Genomic DNA, 17,538 nt, shown 5'->3' with positions numbered 1-17,538 from the left:
GGATTGAGCTGAAATTTCACATACATATGTAAGTTAGGTGACAATCTTCTTCTTCCTCGCGTTGTCCGGGCATTTTGCCACGGCTCATGGGAGCCTGGGGTCCGCTTGACAACTAATCCCAAGATTTGGCGTAGGCACTAGTTTTTACGAAAGCGACTGCCATCTGACCTTCCAACCCAGAGGGGTAAACTAGGCCTTGTTGGGATTAGTCCGGTTTCCTCACGATGTTTTCCTTCGCCGAAAAGCGACTGGTAAATATCAAATGATATTTCGTACGTAAGTTCCGAAAAACTCATTGGTACGAGCCAGGGTTTGAACCCGCGACCTCCGGATTGCAAGTCGCACGCTCTTACCGCTAGGCCACCAGCGCTCAAGCGGGTCAAGTTAGGTGACAATACAATATTATGATACCATTGAGACAGGAGGTGGCCTTAGGAGCTATGTGATAAAACAACGCAAACAAGTTTTGTTTGGGTTTGTTAGAATTGTCTCGATGAGTATTAGTTGTTCAAGAAAAGTACAGTGAACGACAAAAGCTTGTATCAATTTTTTTACATGAAACTTATTTAACGAAATGAACACTCCTTTACTTATTTTTTTTTAATATCCTTGATGATGGATAATATTTTGGAATCATTTGAATATAGATCACTTTGTACTTTGATAATCATAACAAAAAGAGCGAATATCCCAAGTACTTTTAACTACATGATCTAAAATTAACTTAACCTCAGAAATTCACTTATTTGACCAACCCAACGAGTATTTTTGCGTCCAGAACTTTCACGAACTAAAATTAAACCCCTTAATATGTAAGCGCCCCAAAAGGACCGAAACGGTGACATTTGTAATCCCAATACATATTCATAAAGCTTGCCAAGCGATTATAAATCTTACATTGGTACGGATAGAATTTAAAATCACTATGACCTTAGTGTGCGAAGCCTTTGTAGACTATCGTCACATACGCCAAGCGATAGTGTACCTTACGTTAGTGTGGATAAAGCTTTAAGTCACATTGAAATCAGTGGATTACATAGTGTATATAAAAGAGCTTATTATCATAGGGAAACTGAGGCGCTTAAACCGTTATGGATGTGAATCTCTGGAGGCTGAAGTTCCTTCGTGGTGGACGCTTCACTGATTATGTTTGAACTAACGTGTAAAGTTGGTCGGAGACAGTTGGAGTTCTGACTTGACTGAGTTATATTAGCTAGGGATGAAGAGCTGTGTTCGTCAGATTCGTCTATTCGTCTAAACTACGATTTACGTAAAATGGGGAATTAAGTTTTATTAAATTACTTTCGAAGTATTAAGGACGGTATTGTCCTAGTGGTCTTATAGAAGTTTTGGCTAAAGTTGACATTAACATCTACCCTACAACAGTGTGCAAGTGCATAAACAAAACCAAGGGAGGGTAGTTCGAAAAACTTGTGCAGCTAGTAGATATTAAATTATGAATAACTTGTAAAGTTTTGAATATAATAATTATATTTATCATTTTTCATCGTTTTTTTTGGCTTCCATATATACATCCGAACTTTTGAAACTCAAGGTGAAGAAGAAATTTCTTCCACTTGACTCCATTTTTATCCCAACAGAGTAATAAAATAACGTAGTGACATTAATTCATCATATACTTACAGAAATAAGGTATTTTCTGCTGCACGTCTGAAAACTTAATCTAGTTAATGTAAAATGTAGATTACTTAACTTATTCAAAAGTGCACTAACTCTTAGAACTCCGGAATATGGAAATAAGCTACAACTATATGAAATAATTTTAAAATCTATATAATAATTCAAACTACAAATGGCACGAGTTTATCAAAGATAACCAATTATTTCTGACTGTGACCAGTTTATTTTAAAAATAGCTGTTTTCTCATTTAAACATAGTAAAAGTACCTATAAAGAAAAAAAGAGTAAACAAGTTCACAAAGCGAACGAGTCCGGAAATCGAACAGAAACTTCCATATAATCGGTCCAAAGTTTTAACGATTTTGCCACCGTCTTGATTTTGCGATTGCTTTCTTTTAACATATAGGTGCGAGTATTTGTACCACTGCGTGACATATTGCCCTAAAATTTGTGGCTATATGCTGATTGGAAAAGTTTGATTTCAGGTGATTTAAAAAAACTTCTAACGAAGCGTAGCGAAGTTGAACTTTTCTCCCTTGACGCTGAGCTCTCGATTCGAGAGTTTCGAGACGGCTCTTGATAGCTCCCGGGTTGGATCCAGTCAAGACCATCTTAATGTCAACTGTTGCGCCGTTTCAGCGTTTCAGAAAGCTTTGTGTTTTATTACGAATAATATTTGTTTCCGAGTTATAGAAGTTTTCCATGTATCTTACGTTAAGGCGTCTATGTTTGTGTTAGAGGCGGACCCAGTTTTCATTACGATCTCCCACCATCTCTCTCTGTTTGCAGACTGTTTGGCCCTCCCTTCTTAACTCAGTCGGATAATATAATGAAAAAGCACGAGTGTTATAATATACTGAAAAAGCACGCGTGTTTAATATCTAGGATTATGGGCCAAAAATCGTTGGAATAAAAACGTCGTTTTGAGCAAGTGTGTCGAAAACTAATATTAGGTAATTTACATACATTTGATACAGTAATATCATGTCTTCAGCGTCAAAGTAGACGACTGATATATCCATAGCATCGGATTAACTACGTAATTTACTGTGATTTTCTCACTGAGTGCTTTCACATGTAGTGAATTTCAGCTCATGTTCTCCGTGTCAGATTATGTAGTTTCAGATGTTGAAATTTGATTACGTTTTTAGCTGACTGAAGTAAAGGGAAAAGCCTATGACTTCTCACTGCATTAACGAATGCGTATTTTTGCATACAAACTTGCATGTCAAACGTAAGTATAAGACAGACAATAAATATTATTGGAGGTAATTTGTACTAAGATTAGAACCTGATGCTAAAGGATAGTCTACGGTGCAGTTATAGGTAAATTTAACATCTTGAAAAAGCCCAAAATACTCTTCTACTCACTAAAAAGAAGAAATAAAAACCGGCCAAGAGCATGTCGGGCCATGCTCAGAGTAGGGTTCCGTAGTTACTCTTCCGTCACAATAAACTAAACTGGAGCTTAAAGTATGGTAGATTGTTAACCAAGGGATGAACTGTGGGTGTACGTCTTTTTACTATGAAGGGGAAACTTATAGCGATAACTCAAAAACAGCTAAACTGATCATATCTGCTATAGTTTTCATTTAATGTCTTTCTTAAGCTCTACTTCCAAGATTTTTTTCATATTTTTTGGACCTTTGGTTCAAAGTTAGAGGGGGGGGGGACACCTTTTTTTTTCTTTCGGAGCAATTATCTCCGAACATAGTCACTTTATCAAGAAATGTTTATTGAAGACCCCTATTAGTTTTGAAAGAACTTTCCAACGATATCCCACACTGTAGGGTTGAAGCAAAAAAAAAAGTTCACCCCCACTTTACGTGTAGGGGAGGTACCCTAAAAAAATTTGATTTTTAGATTTTATTGTACGACTTTGTTGGCTTTATTAATTTATATATCCATGCCAAATTTCAAGCAAAGCCTCGGACAGACAGACATACAGACAGACGGACATGGCGAAACTATAAGGGTTCCTAGTTGACTACGGAACTCTAATAAGAAGTTCTTAAATTTAATTTTCATTCTTCATATTTCTTTGTAAAATCGATAGAAACAGTTTTGTTAACGTTAAAGATCCGATCCATCAAACTCACACTTAGTTAACAGATGTAGCTTAACAGCGATTAAATAAGGATCAATAGAGTGGTGATTAACTGCAAACAATTTGCGAAGCCTTCGGTCGGAGACGGTCAATCGACACTGTGTTCCTATTGGTTGCCGAGCGGTAGCGAATTGAAACCAATCAATTGTGATCTTGATAGCCTTTACTGTTAACGGTTATCACATTAATATCTGAGTGAGATAGCGTAACGTATTTAGTGTAGTCCCATTTACACACTAGAGCAACGTGCGGATTAGCATCCATATATTCTTCTAATATGAGAGCGCCGAAGAGATGCCTGGCATTAGAGCGCGAGTAGCGCGCAACGTAAGTCGGACTATGGTCGACTCTTTTAGTATGAGGGCGCGCAGCATTGGAGCGCGCGTAGCGCGTAACGTAAGTCGGGTTTAGCGTGAGTCTTTTATTATGAGGGCGCTCGGCATTGGAGCGCTCGCAGCGCGCTCGATTTGCCTAATATCTTTAGTAAGAAGGCGCCGATGGTGCCTGGTATCGGAACGTGTGCCGTGTGCTCCGCAGGTTTCGTTTGACTCATGCTTGCCATTAAGCTAATTACCATTATTTTAATATACATAGCGGTCTAACAAAATCTTAATAAGGAGGGTTTTTCACCGTAGTAGTCGGGTAACGGGCGGATAGAATCCTCGTTAGGGCTATGATGGTCAGCTCTTTATCATTTGTCACCATGCCTGTCACGTTCTAACAAGTATGTAAGCGCGAAAGTGATGGGCATAGTGACAAGGGATAAAAATGGAACCATGCTGCCACCGCTGAGCGCTTGCAACATACGATTGTCACACTTAGACCGTCATTTCTGACTTTTTTATTGCTCCAATGCAATGGGTTCCATATAGACATTTGATCCTGATTGATACAATTAATAAAGGCTTGTCATCTAGCCCATTATTATTTACACATATACGCAATCAGTGTGTCCACTTTTACTGGTTTATTGTGAGCTTCTTTGAAAAAGCTGGTGGAATGACCGTCTCTGGGTTTAGCATTGATTAATATCCCGATACATCTTTGACTAAACGGAGTCATTTATACAAGGAGAAATGGTGCTCCCACATTGGCTGTTATAAAATGTTACATAATATCGTGTGACAGGGACAACATAATAAATCACTATCAATACTATCATGATATCCCTGTCACACGATGTTGTATAACATTTTGTAACTGCCAATATGGGAGCACCAAAATCTAAAAAAGCTCGATTCGAATTTATCAATTTGTTATGGTTTTGGTCTTATTTTGATACGAACTTGAGTATCGCTCAGACTGATTGGTGCATGCGAAATGAAGGGAAAGTCGTGTGTGCGATGCGCGTCAACTACCAAGATGATCGTCAATTTAATGGAGTGCGTCGAAAATAAGCGACCTGGAAGACAACTATTTCATGACAGTTCTATTGGGTTATGTAATACCTACCTATCAAACCCATGTCCGATGTAGTTGGAAAGGTATTAACTGTTGTTAAGTGCGGTCTGAAAGACATACATGTGTAATATGCTTAAACTATATTTGATTGCTTTTAACTTTGTTAATTAAGTCTTGTTTTTATGGGCCGACATATTCGTTTACTCAAAAAAGCCCTCTTTAATAAAGAGAAAAAAATGTTCGTCAAGTAAATATCAAAACAACGATCACAACGATAACGAGTTGCTGAATCTGAATCGGGCTCAAGGATTTAATAGGGTAATAATACAATTATATGTAGGTATTTTAAATTACTGGATTCGTGTATAGTGTTCGATTTTTTTATCTAGACCATTTTATAAATTCTTGCCTAGAATGTAATAAGCATTTCAAAGATAATTAAAATGATGTCAAAATTAATCATTATAAAATGATCACTTTGGAACAAATTACATTTAAATATACAATCCTAAATCGTTATGAAATTTCTTAATTTTAGTTAACCAACTAAATATTCAGTGATTATATTTTATCAGACGTGACTGAACAGATTTAAGACGCTTCACTCGAAGTATTAATAAAATTTGCGTAAAACCTTATTAAAAGCTTAAAAGCCTAATTTATCATCGCCAAGCCTTTTTTGTAGAAATAAAAGCAGTTTTAAAATTTAGGGATAATTTTAATGGCAATTTCGTTGATGCTTTTAAAGGCTTTGGAATTAATTTCGTGAAATAAATAGGTGCGTAAGCTTGGGTAGCTCAGTTTGTTAATCCTTTCTGTCCTGGTGGTCATCAATACTAACCACATTACAATAAATAATAATATAAGTGAATATAGGATATTATTACACAAATTGACTAAGTCCCACGGTAAGCTCATGAAGGCTTGTGTTGTGGACCCAGGCAACGATATATGTAATATATAAATACTTACTCGGGAACAAATATCTGCGCTCATCACACAAATAAATACCCTTACCACCTTAAATGCTTTAAAATTGACCAATTATTTTTTTGTGTTTTTTCTTGTTTTAGTCATAAGACATGGGGTGACCTAAAGGATTAACAGCTATTGGACCGGTGTCTCAAACTTTTTTTTCGTTTTTGACTGCTATAATCATTGACTGATCTGTAAATATTATTTTTTATCTTTTGCCACACCTCTAGGGGTTTCATGTACTATACTATCTATACTGTGTAGTGTATTGAATTTAAATAAAGAAATGAAAATGGAAATATATATCATTCGATGGCATAAGGACATCCTTGCGATGAACCTCCATGGAAAATTGCAAGGAAGGTGAAACCGGTATATGGCCAAACTATTACTGGTATTTGAGGATTCAATAACCAAGCTAAGTAGAACTCCAGGCCAAAGGCATTTCTTGGATTTTTAGACAAGTAACTGTTTTTACAATTGTGTAGTTTTATAGAAAGCACCATAAGATCACCAATCAGCCGTCATAGAAAATGATGTATTAGACGCCTCGGCCCCTGCCCGGTCATATTTAACAATTACAAATCTGGTCATTACTCTTGCAGAAATATTGTCGACTGCATTACTGCAGGATACATCAAACACGTAATTTTATAAAGACATATACAATAGTACATTACGATACAAGTGCGAAAAATAGGAAATTCGAAACGAGTGGCGATAAATTAAAACACGACCGAAGGGAGTGTTTTAAATCGACACGAGTTGCGATTTACCTATTCGCACATGTATCGTACAACGTTTTACAGTACATATGGCCCTTTAAATGTTCGACACAGTAACATAATATGCTACTTCTCGCACTAGTGCTATAAAGTAGCCCCATATGTACTGTAATATGATTTTTTTATGTTTCCATTCGTAATGCATTACCTTAGACCGTTCATTAACCAGCAGTATAATGAAATTCCTGGTGGAATGGGGTTGTAGTAACCTGCATATAGCGCATATGCATATAGCATTTGACGACCGGTTTGGCCTAGTGGGTAGTGACCCTGCCTACGAAGCTGATGGTCCCGGGTTCAAATCCTGGTAAGGGCATTTATTCGTGTGATGAGCATGGATATTTGTTCCTGAGTCATGGGTGTTTTCTATGTATTTAAGTATTTATAAATATTTATATTATATATATCGTTGTCTAAGTACCCTCAACACAAGCCTTATTGAGCTTACTGTGGGACTTAGTCAATTTGTGTAATAATGTCCTATAATATTTATTTATTTATATAGGTCATTCAGCAGCACGGCTTGGCGTCCAGCCCCCAGAACTCCAGCTGTTCCCTACGTATATCTGTGTTAGTGAGTGGTTCTACATACCTGTGTATAGGTCATCATAAGCACAGCTCCACCGGGTTGGCGTCCAGCACTCAGAATTCCAGCTCCTCCATGCAGACGTCTGTGTAAATGAATGGTTCTACAAACGTGCGTACAGGTAATCCGAATGTCGCGCGGCACCACTTGGTTGGCATCCATCTTCCAGCCCCCAGAATCCTAGCTGCTCCCTACAGACGTCTGAGTAAGTGAATGGTTCTACTAACCTGCGTATAGGTCATCCAGCAACATGGCTCCACCTGGTTGGCGTCCAGCCCCCAGAACTCCAGCTCCTCTTCAAAAAGCGGCCCGCAGACATCCGTGGGGTAGTGCAACTTGCCCGTCCTGCATACAAGTTAAAAAATTTACTCGGAAATATTTTGCAAGCTTTTATTTGACTTGCAATATTTGTACCTATGTATGTAATGTAAATAAGTACGGGTCAAATCTTGCAAGCTAAATTAGATTCACTTTCCATTATTCAATTGAGCTGAAACTTTACACACATATGTAATTTTGGTCACAATGCAATTGGTACTATCAAGCTGATTAAAAGCGAAAAGGTGGTTATAGGTAATCTGAGATAAATCAACGTAACCTAGTTACCGTAGTTGCCCGTAGAAAGAAAAGTACCAAAAGTTTTTATGACAAATAAAATTGTTGTGATCACAATTCGCAATATAAATGAATAAAATTCAAATTTCTAATTCCTCCGAAGAAAACTTCAGAAACAGGAGAAACGATTAGGAAAAAGAAATAATATTCATAATACTTCCGAAGTTACGCTCTCAAATAAGATCATTATTCAAACTCCATATTCTTTAACATCCAAAGATATTATTTCTAAAAGACCTCATCTCTTCATGATACTTTATAAATGTAACCTTATTCCTTCTGAAATAGGGTATACAATTTAAAGAACGAGGAGGTTTACCTATTCACAGTTCATGGTTTCGTCGAATTTCAAATACGTTGTGCCTTTTGATCAGCCCATAAAGGTTGAATTTCGCGGTATGAGGGAGGGCCCTGAGGCAGAAACTTGTAAATATTACTCTAGAAAAAGCGAAATTCTTGCAATATTGTTAAGGCAATCAGTTGATGAAGAAAAGTAAATTTTGTTTAAGTACCTCCAACCATATTAAGCTTGATGTGGGACTTGGTACATACGAGTATGTTAAAATAAAATTGTCTTGTAATTGTTTTTTTTCATAATTAAATTATGAAAGTATGTTTATATAAATTTGACCATACGAAATACGTGTTTAATTAATACTGTTTTATTATAACCACGTAAGATTTATTTTTAAATTTAAAATCATTTCAATTTTGTTTTTGTTTCCGCTACCCTAATATTGTCTGGAAGAGATCGCTCTTTATCGATTAGACCGCCTGTTTTCTGCCTCTATCACTTATCATTTATTTTTATATAAGCTGTGTCTTTTAGTGAGGTGTGCCAATAAAGAGTATTTTATTTGTCTGTCTATTCTATCATAGTTTTATTATCTCTATGACACGTGACCGCAAACGCCGCCCGCCGGTTTTTTTCATGAGTGACAATACAATACAATACAAATCCTCTTTATTGCACAACCTCTGAAAAACATGAAGATAGAGGTAAACAACAGGCGGCCTTATCGCTACAGAGCGATCTCTTCCAGACAACCTTTAGGTAGTGGAGAACTGAAACTTAAATTAACTAATTAGGAGGTGCACTAAAAGACGGTGACGTCACTATAAGAGAAAAAAAAATTGCCCTTCACATTTGGCGTTTCTTTGTAAATCGTCACAACGTCCCAGGAATGGCGGTTGCGTTTTTGGCGCGAGCATTAATCGTTGAAATTTTAAACTTTCTTTGCATATAGGTAGCGATGTTATTTTCATGAAATAAAAATACGTTAGCTAAAGCTATACGAACATTTATAAATATATTTGAAATGTATGTAGAATAGCCTATTGCTCCTCTAAATGAAATACATATAGAAATTTAAAAAACTTTTCGACATAAGTTCATCGCTAGTATGTTACTATTGCACCGTTTGCCTCCTTTTATACATTTCATTGGTTACAGGACTTTACCACAAGGTTCCTTGCAACAAAAGTCCTCATTAAAAAGCAAGGATAAGGACGGGCGGAGACAGCCGAGCAAGGTGACAATTTTCGGTAAAATAATATTTGGACGACGCCCACTGTATTTCCATGGTGACATTTCCGCGTTTGTTTCTTTTGTTGGAGATGATTAATGATTGGCTGTTTGCAAGGTGTTTTTTTAAATGTTTAAATAACTTAAAAATTAAGAATTCTCTGAAGACACATTTCGAAGTTACTTTGCATTTATTATTAAGGTGACTATGTCAGCGCTTCAATATTATAATTCGTACTTTGTTTTAAGAGTCCCCAGCTAGCTCGGTTTTCCACACAAATTTAGTTTCGCACTCAATTGAAATCGACTAGTTAGGTTCCCCCGAAACTTTGTACTTACAATATGTTATGTTTTTTCTATGTTTTTGTATGTAAATAGTTGAGTATTAGATAGGTAATAGTCCAACACGTTAACGTTTCCACAAACATTAGTCCACGTAAACAGATTTCATCTTTAAGACGACGCATTGTACATTTCAGCGTCTTTTATCTCAGCAAATACAAAACTCATGAAAGTATTGTTCGATGAACTGGTTATTCGTGGCATCGACTTTATTTTTGTAGTTACAGTTACATGACTGGTTAACTTTTATAGCAGAGAAAATCGTATCAAAGATGCCTCTTTTTAAACAAACATTTTCATTGTACCCGGAAATGGGACCAATTCACGCCTTTAAATTTTCCATGTAGATTACACTAATACACACTTCAATTCTGTAGTTGTGATGTTTCAATTAATTCTTGTTTTTTTATAATTATACGGTGTTAAAACTACACTTTAAAACCCAAAAATTTATTAAAAGAAACAGCGAGAGAACAATTTTGCTTAATCACTAACGTCAAATCTGATTTTTTCTCATCCACCCTCATTTGAGTTTTATTAATAAAAACGGGTAAGTCAGGAAATGTTGCTAGTTGAATGAATGGAACCAGATTTGAATATTTTTTCATTAAAAATGCCGCGGCCCAAGGACTATATGGGTCCTTTAAACCGTGGAAAACATAAACATCTGAACTTTAACTTAAATAGAGTGAGAATGTACATAAACAAGCCTATAAACTATCACTTAACTAAGGCTCTGAAGCAGCTAGAGGCAGAGGGCACAGTTTAGTAACTGGTCTCTTAAACACACGATCCTTAAATTGTAGGGAGACTACACGCGTTACGCCGTCTGCTCCCGGGTGCTTCGCCACAATTCGTCCCAAAAGCCATTTACCTGGAGGTAAACGATCGTCTTTCACTAAGACAACCGTACCAACATTTATGTCGGGGTGATTCTGGGACCATTTGTATCGATGTTGTAACATAGTAAGGTACTCAGATTGCCAACGTCGCCATAGACTTTGTACCATACGTTGCACCTTTTGCCATCGGTTTAAATAGTCAGGTCGAGTATCCACGAAACTTTCTTCAGGGATAGTAAGCGGTGCCTCGCCTATCAAAAAATGACCAGGAGTCAAAGGAAGTTCATCAACAGTAGAACTAATCAACGTTAGAGGCCTAGAGTTGACACAAGCCTCGACTTGTGTGGTCAGAGTGCAAAACTCTTCGAATGTTAAGCCGGACTCACCTAAGACGCGTTTCAAATGTCCTTTTACAGACTTAACTCCTGCCTCCCACAATCCTCCAAAGTGAGGAGCGCCAGGGGGAATAAAATGCCATGTTGTGCTGTCATTAGCCAACAGTTGGGCAATTTCTTCAATAACAGTTGATTTGCTGTTTTTGAACGCGAGGTCTAATTCTTTGGACGCGCCTACGAAATTAGTCCCACAATCACTCCAGATTTCTTTACAATGCCCACGTCGAGCAGTAAAACGTTTGAAGGCTGCTAAAAACGCAGCACTGGATAGTGAACTGACCAGCTCAAGGTGAATAGCCTTTGTAACCATACACAAAAATACACTTATGTACGCTTTACAAGTTTTGGTGCATCTACCAGAGTACAGTTTCAGCGTGAATGGACCACAAAAGCCAACGCCGCTGGTCAAAAACGGACGTGATGGATTGACTCTGCACTGTGGTAAATTGCCCATCAACGGAGTCATTGGTTGTGCAGCTTGGGTAAAACAAGGTTTACATAATCTTAAAATCTTTTTTACCAAGGTTTTCGCTCTTAGAATCCAATATTTTTGGTGAACAAGATTTAATGTTAATGAATTTCTACCATGCAATGTTCTCAAATGAGCGTCAATTACAATCAACTTTGCTAAGTTACATTTGTAATGTAAAATTATAGGAGACTTCATATCATGTGGTATTTGAGCATTTACAAGACGTCCACCGACTCGAATAATTTTCTCATTGTCTAGGATCGGATTTAAAGAGTGAATGTTACTATTTTTTGGGATAGGTTTGTTCTGTAATAGCAATCCTATTTCACTTTCAAAGTAAACAGACTGTGACATTCGAATACAGGTTTTTAATGCATTTTTTATTTCAGCAGTAGTGAGGTATGTTGGTTTTGGGTTATCGTTCCTTTTTAGAACCTTTTCTTTACATAGTCGAAGAAATCGAAAGCAATAGGCTGTTACACGTATGAGTTTAAGTAGACTAGAGTATCTATTGAGGTACGTGGCACATTCATTGGCTTCAGAGGTGCATAAGTAACTAACTTTTGCTTTCGGTTTTGCTTCGAGTGTGGTTTCATGTATAGTGAAATTAGGGTAACAAATCTCAACAGACTCGCGAAGGAAGGCTGGACCTTCCCACCATAGTTGTGACTGCATCAGCTCGTCAGGGCTGATACCGCGTGAGGCACAGTCCGCGGGGTTGTCCGCAGACTTAATATGATGCCATTGACTACTATTCGTAACATTTAAGATTTCGGTAGTGCGATTACCAACGAATGGCTTCCAAGTATTTGGAGTTTTACGCAACCAAGCCAAAACTATTGTGGAATCTGTCCAAACAAACACACGATTATCATCAATATTTAGACTAGATTTCACATTTGGTATCAATTTAGACAATAGGACTGCCCCACAAAGTTCAAGACGTGGCAATGAGACCTGTTTCACGGGAGCGACCTTTGTTTTGGCTGCGACCAGGCTTACTTTTATCTCATTGTCCGTGATGACTCTGATGTAAATAACCGCAGCGTAGGCGGCGCAAGAGGCGTCACAAAAGCCGTGCAATTCAATTTTTACATTATTTGTAATCCCTAACCAACGTGGAAGCTGAATGGCCTGCATGTGTTCGAAGTTAGTCAGGTAAGTCTGCCATTCAGTTTTCAGGTCTTCGGGAAGTTCAGAGTCCCAGTCTAGGCCGGCCAGCCACAACTTCTGCATAAACATTTTTAATACAACCACGCAAGGTGCTAGCCAACCCAGAGGGTCAAACGTTTTTGCTATCGCAGATAGCACACTTCGTTTTGTGACAACGTCGTTGTCATGAGGTAAGTTAACTACCAGTTCAAATATGTCACTTTGTGGTTTCCAAGCTATGCCTAGAGCTTTCACTGAATCATCCATTTTAATATTCACTGAACTTTGTAATGCTTTTCGCGAATCGGGAATCTCGCTTAAAACTTTTTCACTATTAGACGACCACTTATGTAGAAGAAAACCACCACGTTTAAATAGTTCAGTTAAACGACATTGAAGCCGTTGAGTGTCTTCTTCGGTAGATGAGCCCGTCATTAAATCGTCCATATAGAGATCAGTTTTGAGAAGTTCAGCTTCAGGAAAATCTCCACGTTCATCCTCTGCAAGTTGATAAAGTGTCCTTATGGCAAGATATGGAGCACAAGAACTGCCATATGTAACGGTAAGTAACCGATATTCTCTAATCGGCTCTTCCGATGACTCACGCCACAAGATTCTCTGGTAATCAGTGTCTTGTTTTGAGATAAGTATCTGTCGGTACATCTGTTGTATATCGGCTACTAGACAGTACTTATGTTGTCTCCACCGTGTTACTAAATCTCGTATATCTTGTTGCAGCGGTGGGCCGATGAGTAGCTCATCGTTAAGTGAGTTTCCATCTGCAGGTTTAGCACTTCCGTCAAAAACTACGCGCAGTTTTGTGGTGAGGCTCGAGGCACGAAGAACAGCATGATGTGGTAGGTAATAAGCTTTATTCTTCTTTTCTGTCTCAGGGACGACCTCCATGTGACCGAGTGACTCATATTGGTTCATGAACTTGCAGTATTCTTCGTGAAACTCGGGTCGGCGCTTAAACTTATTTTCCATCTGATGTAAGCGCTTTAAAGCAAGTTGTCTGGAGTTGCCTAAATTTGGAGCGTCTTCGTCCTTGAAGGGTAGGCGAACCTCGTATCGACCGTCAGTGTTTCGAGTGTGAGTTTTCTTAAAATGCTCTTCACACTGCATCTCAGGCTGTGACAGAGGCTTCGCGTTTGGTGAATATTCATCGATCTCCCAAAACTGACGTAGTAACTGATCAACTTCGACTTGTGTATGCATAACAATAACGTTGTGTGACTGATGGCCCGACGGCGCAACCTCGCCGCATACCAGCCAGCCCAATCGTGAGTTCAAAGCGACCAGAGACTCATTATGTTTTACTACTCCACCAAGAATAATATGTGCGTATACAACGGCACCTAAGAGCACGTCGACAGATCCTGGCTTGTGAAAGTGTGGATCCGCAAGGTCTGAAATCTCAGAAGAAGGCCAGGTATCAGATGGGAGCTCTTGTGATGGTAATCTCGAATTTATTCGTCTAAGGACGTACGCCTTAGCTGTAATTATGTGTGATGGATTTCTAATGGCATGAAAGTTCAACTCAACTTGTGATTTGGTTGTCATTGGTACAGGAGATAAGCCAGTGATTTTTCCGTTGACTGAAGTGCGCTCGAGATTAAGCAGTTGAGCTGTCGCTTCAGTAACAAAGTTGGACTGCGAGCACGGATCAATCAGTGCTCTCAAGACTATCGTGTCGCCGTTCCTTGCCTTAACTGCAATTCGCGCGGTTGCCAAAATAACTTCTTCACTGTCGCTGTCAAACTCAGCCTTGTAAACTACGGTTGATGTGGTTTGGCTTGTTTCAGGTGTACTGGGTGTTGCTGTATCGTTTTCAGGCACTGATGTGGTCTTGTTAGGGTTTGTGAAGTGCAACAGAGTGTGATGTCGTCGACTACATTTTCTACAGGTGGTGCTCTGCCTACACGCATTAACGGAGTGACCCTTTACAAGGCAATTAAAACAAATGCCATTCTTCTTAATAAAATCCTGACGTTGAGGAACATCTAATGCGGCGAACTCTTTACAATGACAAATATAGTGGTTTTGTGAGCAATAAGTGCATTCGCTGTTTACTTCTGTGACAAATGACTTCATATTTGTGGGTTTTTGGGTTGTGGAATATTTAACTAAGTCTTTTTTCTGCGGTTGGTCTTTTTTGTGAGTGACATTTACCATTTCCATAGACCGGAAACGATTTTCTAAAAATAATGACAGACAGGTAAATGTGGGTATATCTTGAGATGATCCAAGTGACTGTTCCCATTGTTTGTGTGTCTCTAAGTCCAACTTGGATACAACTAAATGTACGATAATTGCGTCCCATGTGGCCACGCCGCCGCCGCACGCCGAGATTATCGAGAGAATTCAAACATTCCTTCGTAGTATCTAAAATTTCCTTTAAGCTTCTAAAACATTCTGTGTTCATCTTCTTTTGATTTAAAAGGCGGCTAATTATTGTAGTGACAATCATACGTTTGTTATTGTATCTACTCTCAAGTGTGCTCCAAGCCTTATCGTAATTAGCCTCCGTGAGTGCAAAATGTTTTAGAAGTTGTTCAGCCTCTCCCGATAAACTAGTTTTCAAATAATGATGTTTTTCAATAGTTGTTAGATGTACGTTGTCATGCACGAGAGCCTTAAATAAATCTTTAAAACTTGTCCAGTCGTTATAATTACCGGCGAACTTTGGAATAGATAAAGGAGGTAATTTAGTTCTAATAGGGGTGGTCTCGCCATCATTTGTTGATAAAAAACTATGCGCACTATTATTTGATTGTGGTTGACCTTGACCTTTCGAAAATTCCAACAAATAATCCTTTAATAATCCCTTAAATTCCAGGTATATGTCTTCAGTTTCCTCGTACAGACTTTCAGCATTAAAATGTAATTGCTCCAGTTCAGTTTTCGTAACTGTTGATTGAATCATCTCATATTGATTTTGATACTTAGACCAATAACTTTCTAATGTTTCTAAACGTGTTTGTAAGTAGCCAAGTGTATATCTTGATTTAGACGTCTTTTTAGTATTACTTTGTAACTTAGAAATACGTTCCGATAACGTTTTTTGTGATTCACAAAGTTGAGCCATTGTTTACGTTTATAACAAGAATTCACAACAAAATAAGTTCAAAGTCCACTTTCCCGTATATACTCGAGTTCAATTTACGTGAAGTTATATCTGGCGAAATAGTCTATAAATATGCAGTTTAAAATAATCAAAGTTTCTAATCACAAAAGTTCACGTAACGAAATTGCATTAGTTTGAAACACTTTCTTATTATTATTATAAATTAATATTGTTCAAGTATCAGCAGTCCAAAATTAGTTTCGCACTGTTTAAATGTCCAAATTAGTGAAATAGTTCATAAAGGTTTCTAACCTCACTGGTGCACGAAATCAAAGTTAATATTTACAGTCTAATCTTACCAACTCGCAGTAATTAACACTTAGCCTTTTACACTATTGTTTTTAGCACTTATTACACTTTCACAATCCGGTTCGAAGGACCAAACATGTTAAAACTACACTTTAAAACCCAAAAATTTATTAAAAGAAACAGCGAGAGAACAATTTTGCTTAATCACTAACGTCAAATCTGATTTTTTCTCATCCACCCTCATTTGAGTTTTATTAATAAAAACGGGTAAGTCAGGAAATGTTGCTAGTTGAATGAATGGAACCAGATTTGAATATTTTTTCATTAAACATACGGTATAACCTGTTTTTCCGCATACGACCATTATAGAATAAGCTAGCGCAAAAGCAAATTGACTACGCGCGAAGTATCGAAATGAGCGCGGGTTTCGGGAAGCAAGAAAGTGCCGCATTTTTAGACACTTTAACAAAAATGCAACGTTTAAAAAAAAACCTATAAGAAAAATAACCGTTTTAAAGTGTTCCCGATATTTTAGAAAACAGTTCCCGGTTACGGAACTTCACTAGGAGGCTGTAAACAGGAGAATAGACGATTTGAAACAGGAATATATTGCGTCGAGTCTAGATTCGCCTAGAGCTTTGGGACGTGCGTACTATATCCCTGAGAGCAATACAGAGAAAAAGGCAGATTTTTTTTTAAATATGTAGCATCTTTAAGGGCGGTTTCAGACTAGCGTATTTTTCTGCGATTAAGAGGCAACAGGAATGGTCATTTCTCCATACAAACGTACTCGACTGTTCCCTCCGTGGTTTTTGAAACTAGAGCAATGATTTTTTTAACACAGATTATTATTATTAATATCAGTGTCGGAATGTTTTTTTTTTTTGATATTTTTGTTTCTTAAGGCACTAGTGCACTTCGAAAATTCGCAAAAACGGCCTAATTTACTAGGCCGCAAAGAGAAGTATGGTATTCAAAACTGACATCAATTAGCCTAAAAATCAAAATAAAAGACAAATAGCTTCACTACGTACTTTTTTTACGCAATTCATCCATATATTTATTGGGTTAGTATATAACTATGCATATACTTTGTAAATCCCCATGGCTACGTCTGTTTGCAAATGAATAAAAAAAATATTCTATAAAAAAAACACATAATTATCAAACATGCGCTCAAAATTTCACTAGAATTGGCTCGAAAATGTGAGTTATAGAGAAGAAACGCCGAATATACAAAAATATTTTTTATACAAATAGAAACGAAGACGCTTCGCTCGCATCCTCACTTATTAGGTCAATAATACTGATGATGATGATGATC

At 37.6% G+C, this 17,538-nt stretch overlaps 1 protein-coding gene across 1 annotated transcript in view; it reads right to left on the bottom strand.

The window, feature by feature from the left end:
• Window positions 1-17,538, bottom strand: part of LOC133526223 (potassium voltage-gated channel protein Shaw) — a 177,412-nt gene that overhangs the window by 25,081 nt on the left and 134,793 nt on the right. The window contains exon 5 of the mRNA XM_061862751.1: window positions 7,723-7,840. Coding sequence (XP_061718735.1) covers window positions 7,723-7,840 — 118 coding nt within the window. The remainder of the gene's footprint in view (window positions 1-7,722; window positions 7,841-17,538) is intronic.

This window comes from Cydia pomonella, chromosome 16 (genome assembly GCF_033807575.1).
Source record: "Cydia pomonella isolate Wapato2018A chromosome 16, ilCydPomo1, whole genome shotgun sequence".
Taxonomy (NCBI): domain Eukaryota; kingdom Metazoa; phylum Arthropoda; class Insecta; order Lepidoptera; family Tortricidae; genus Cydia; species Cydia pomonella.
The sequence above is the reverse complement of the archived record's forward strand: the minus strand, read 5'-3'. Positions and strand labels throughout refer to the sequence as shown.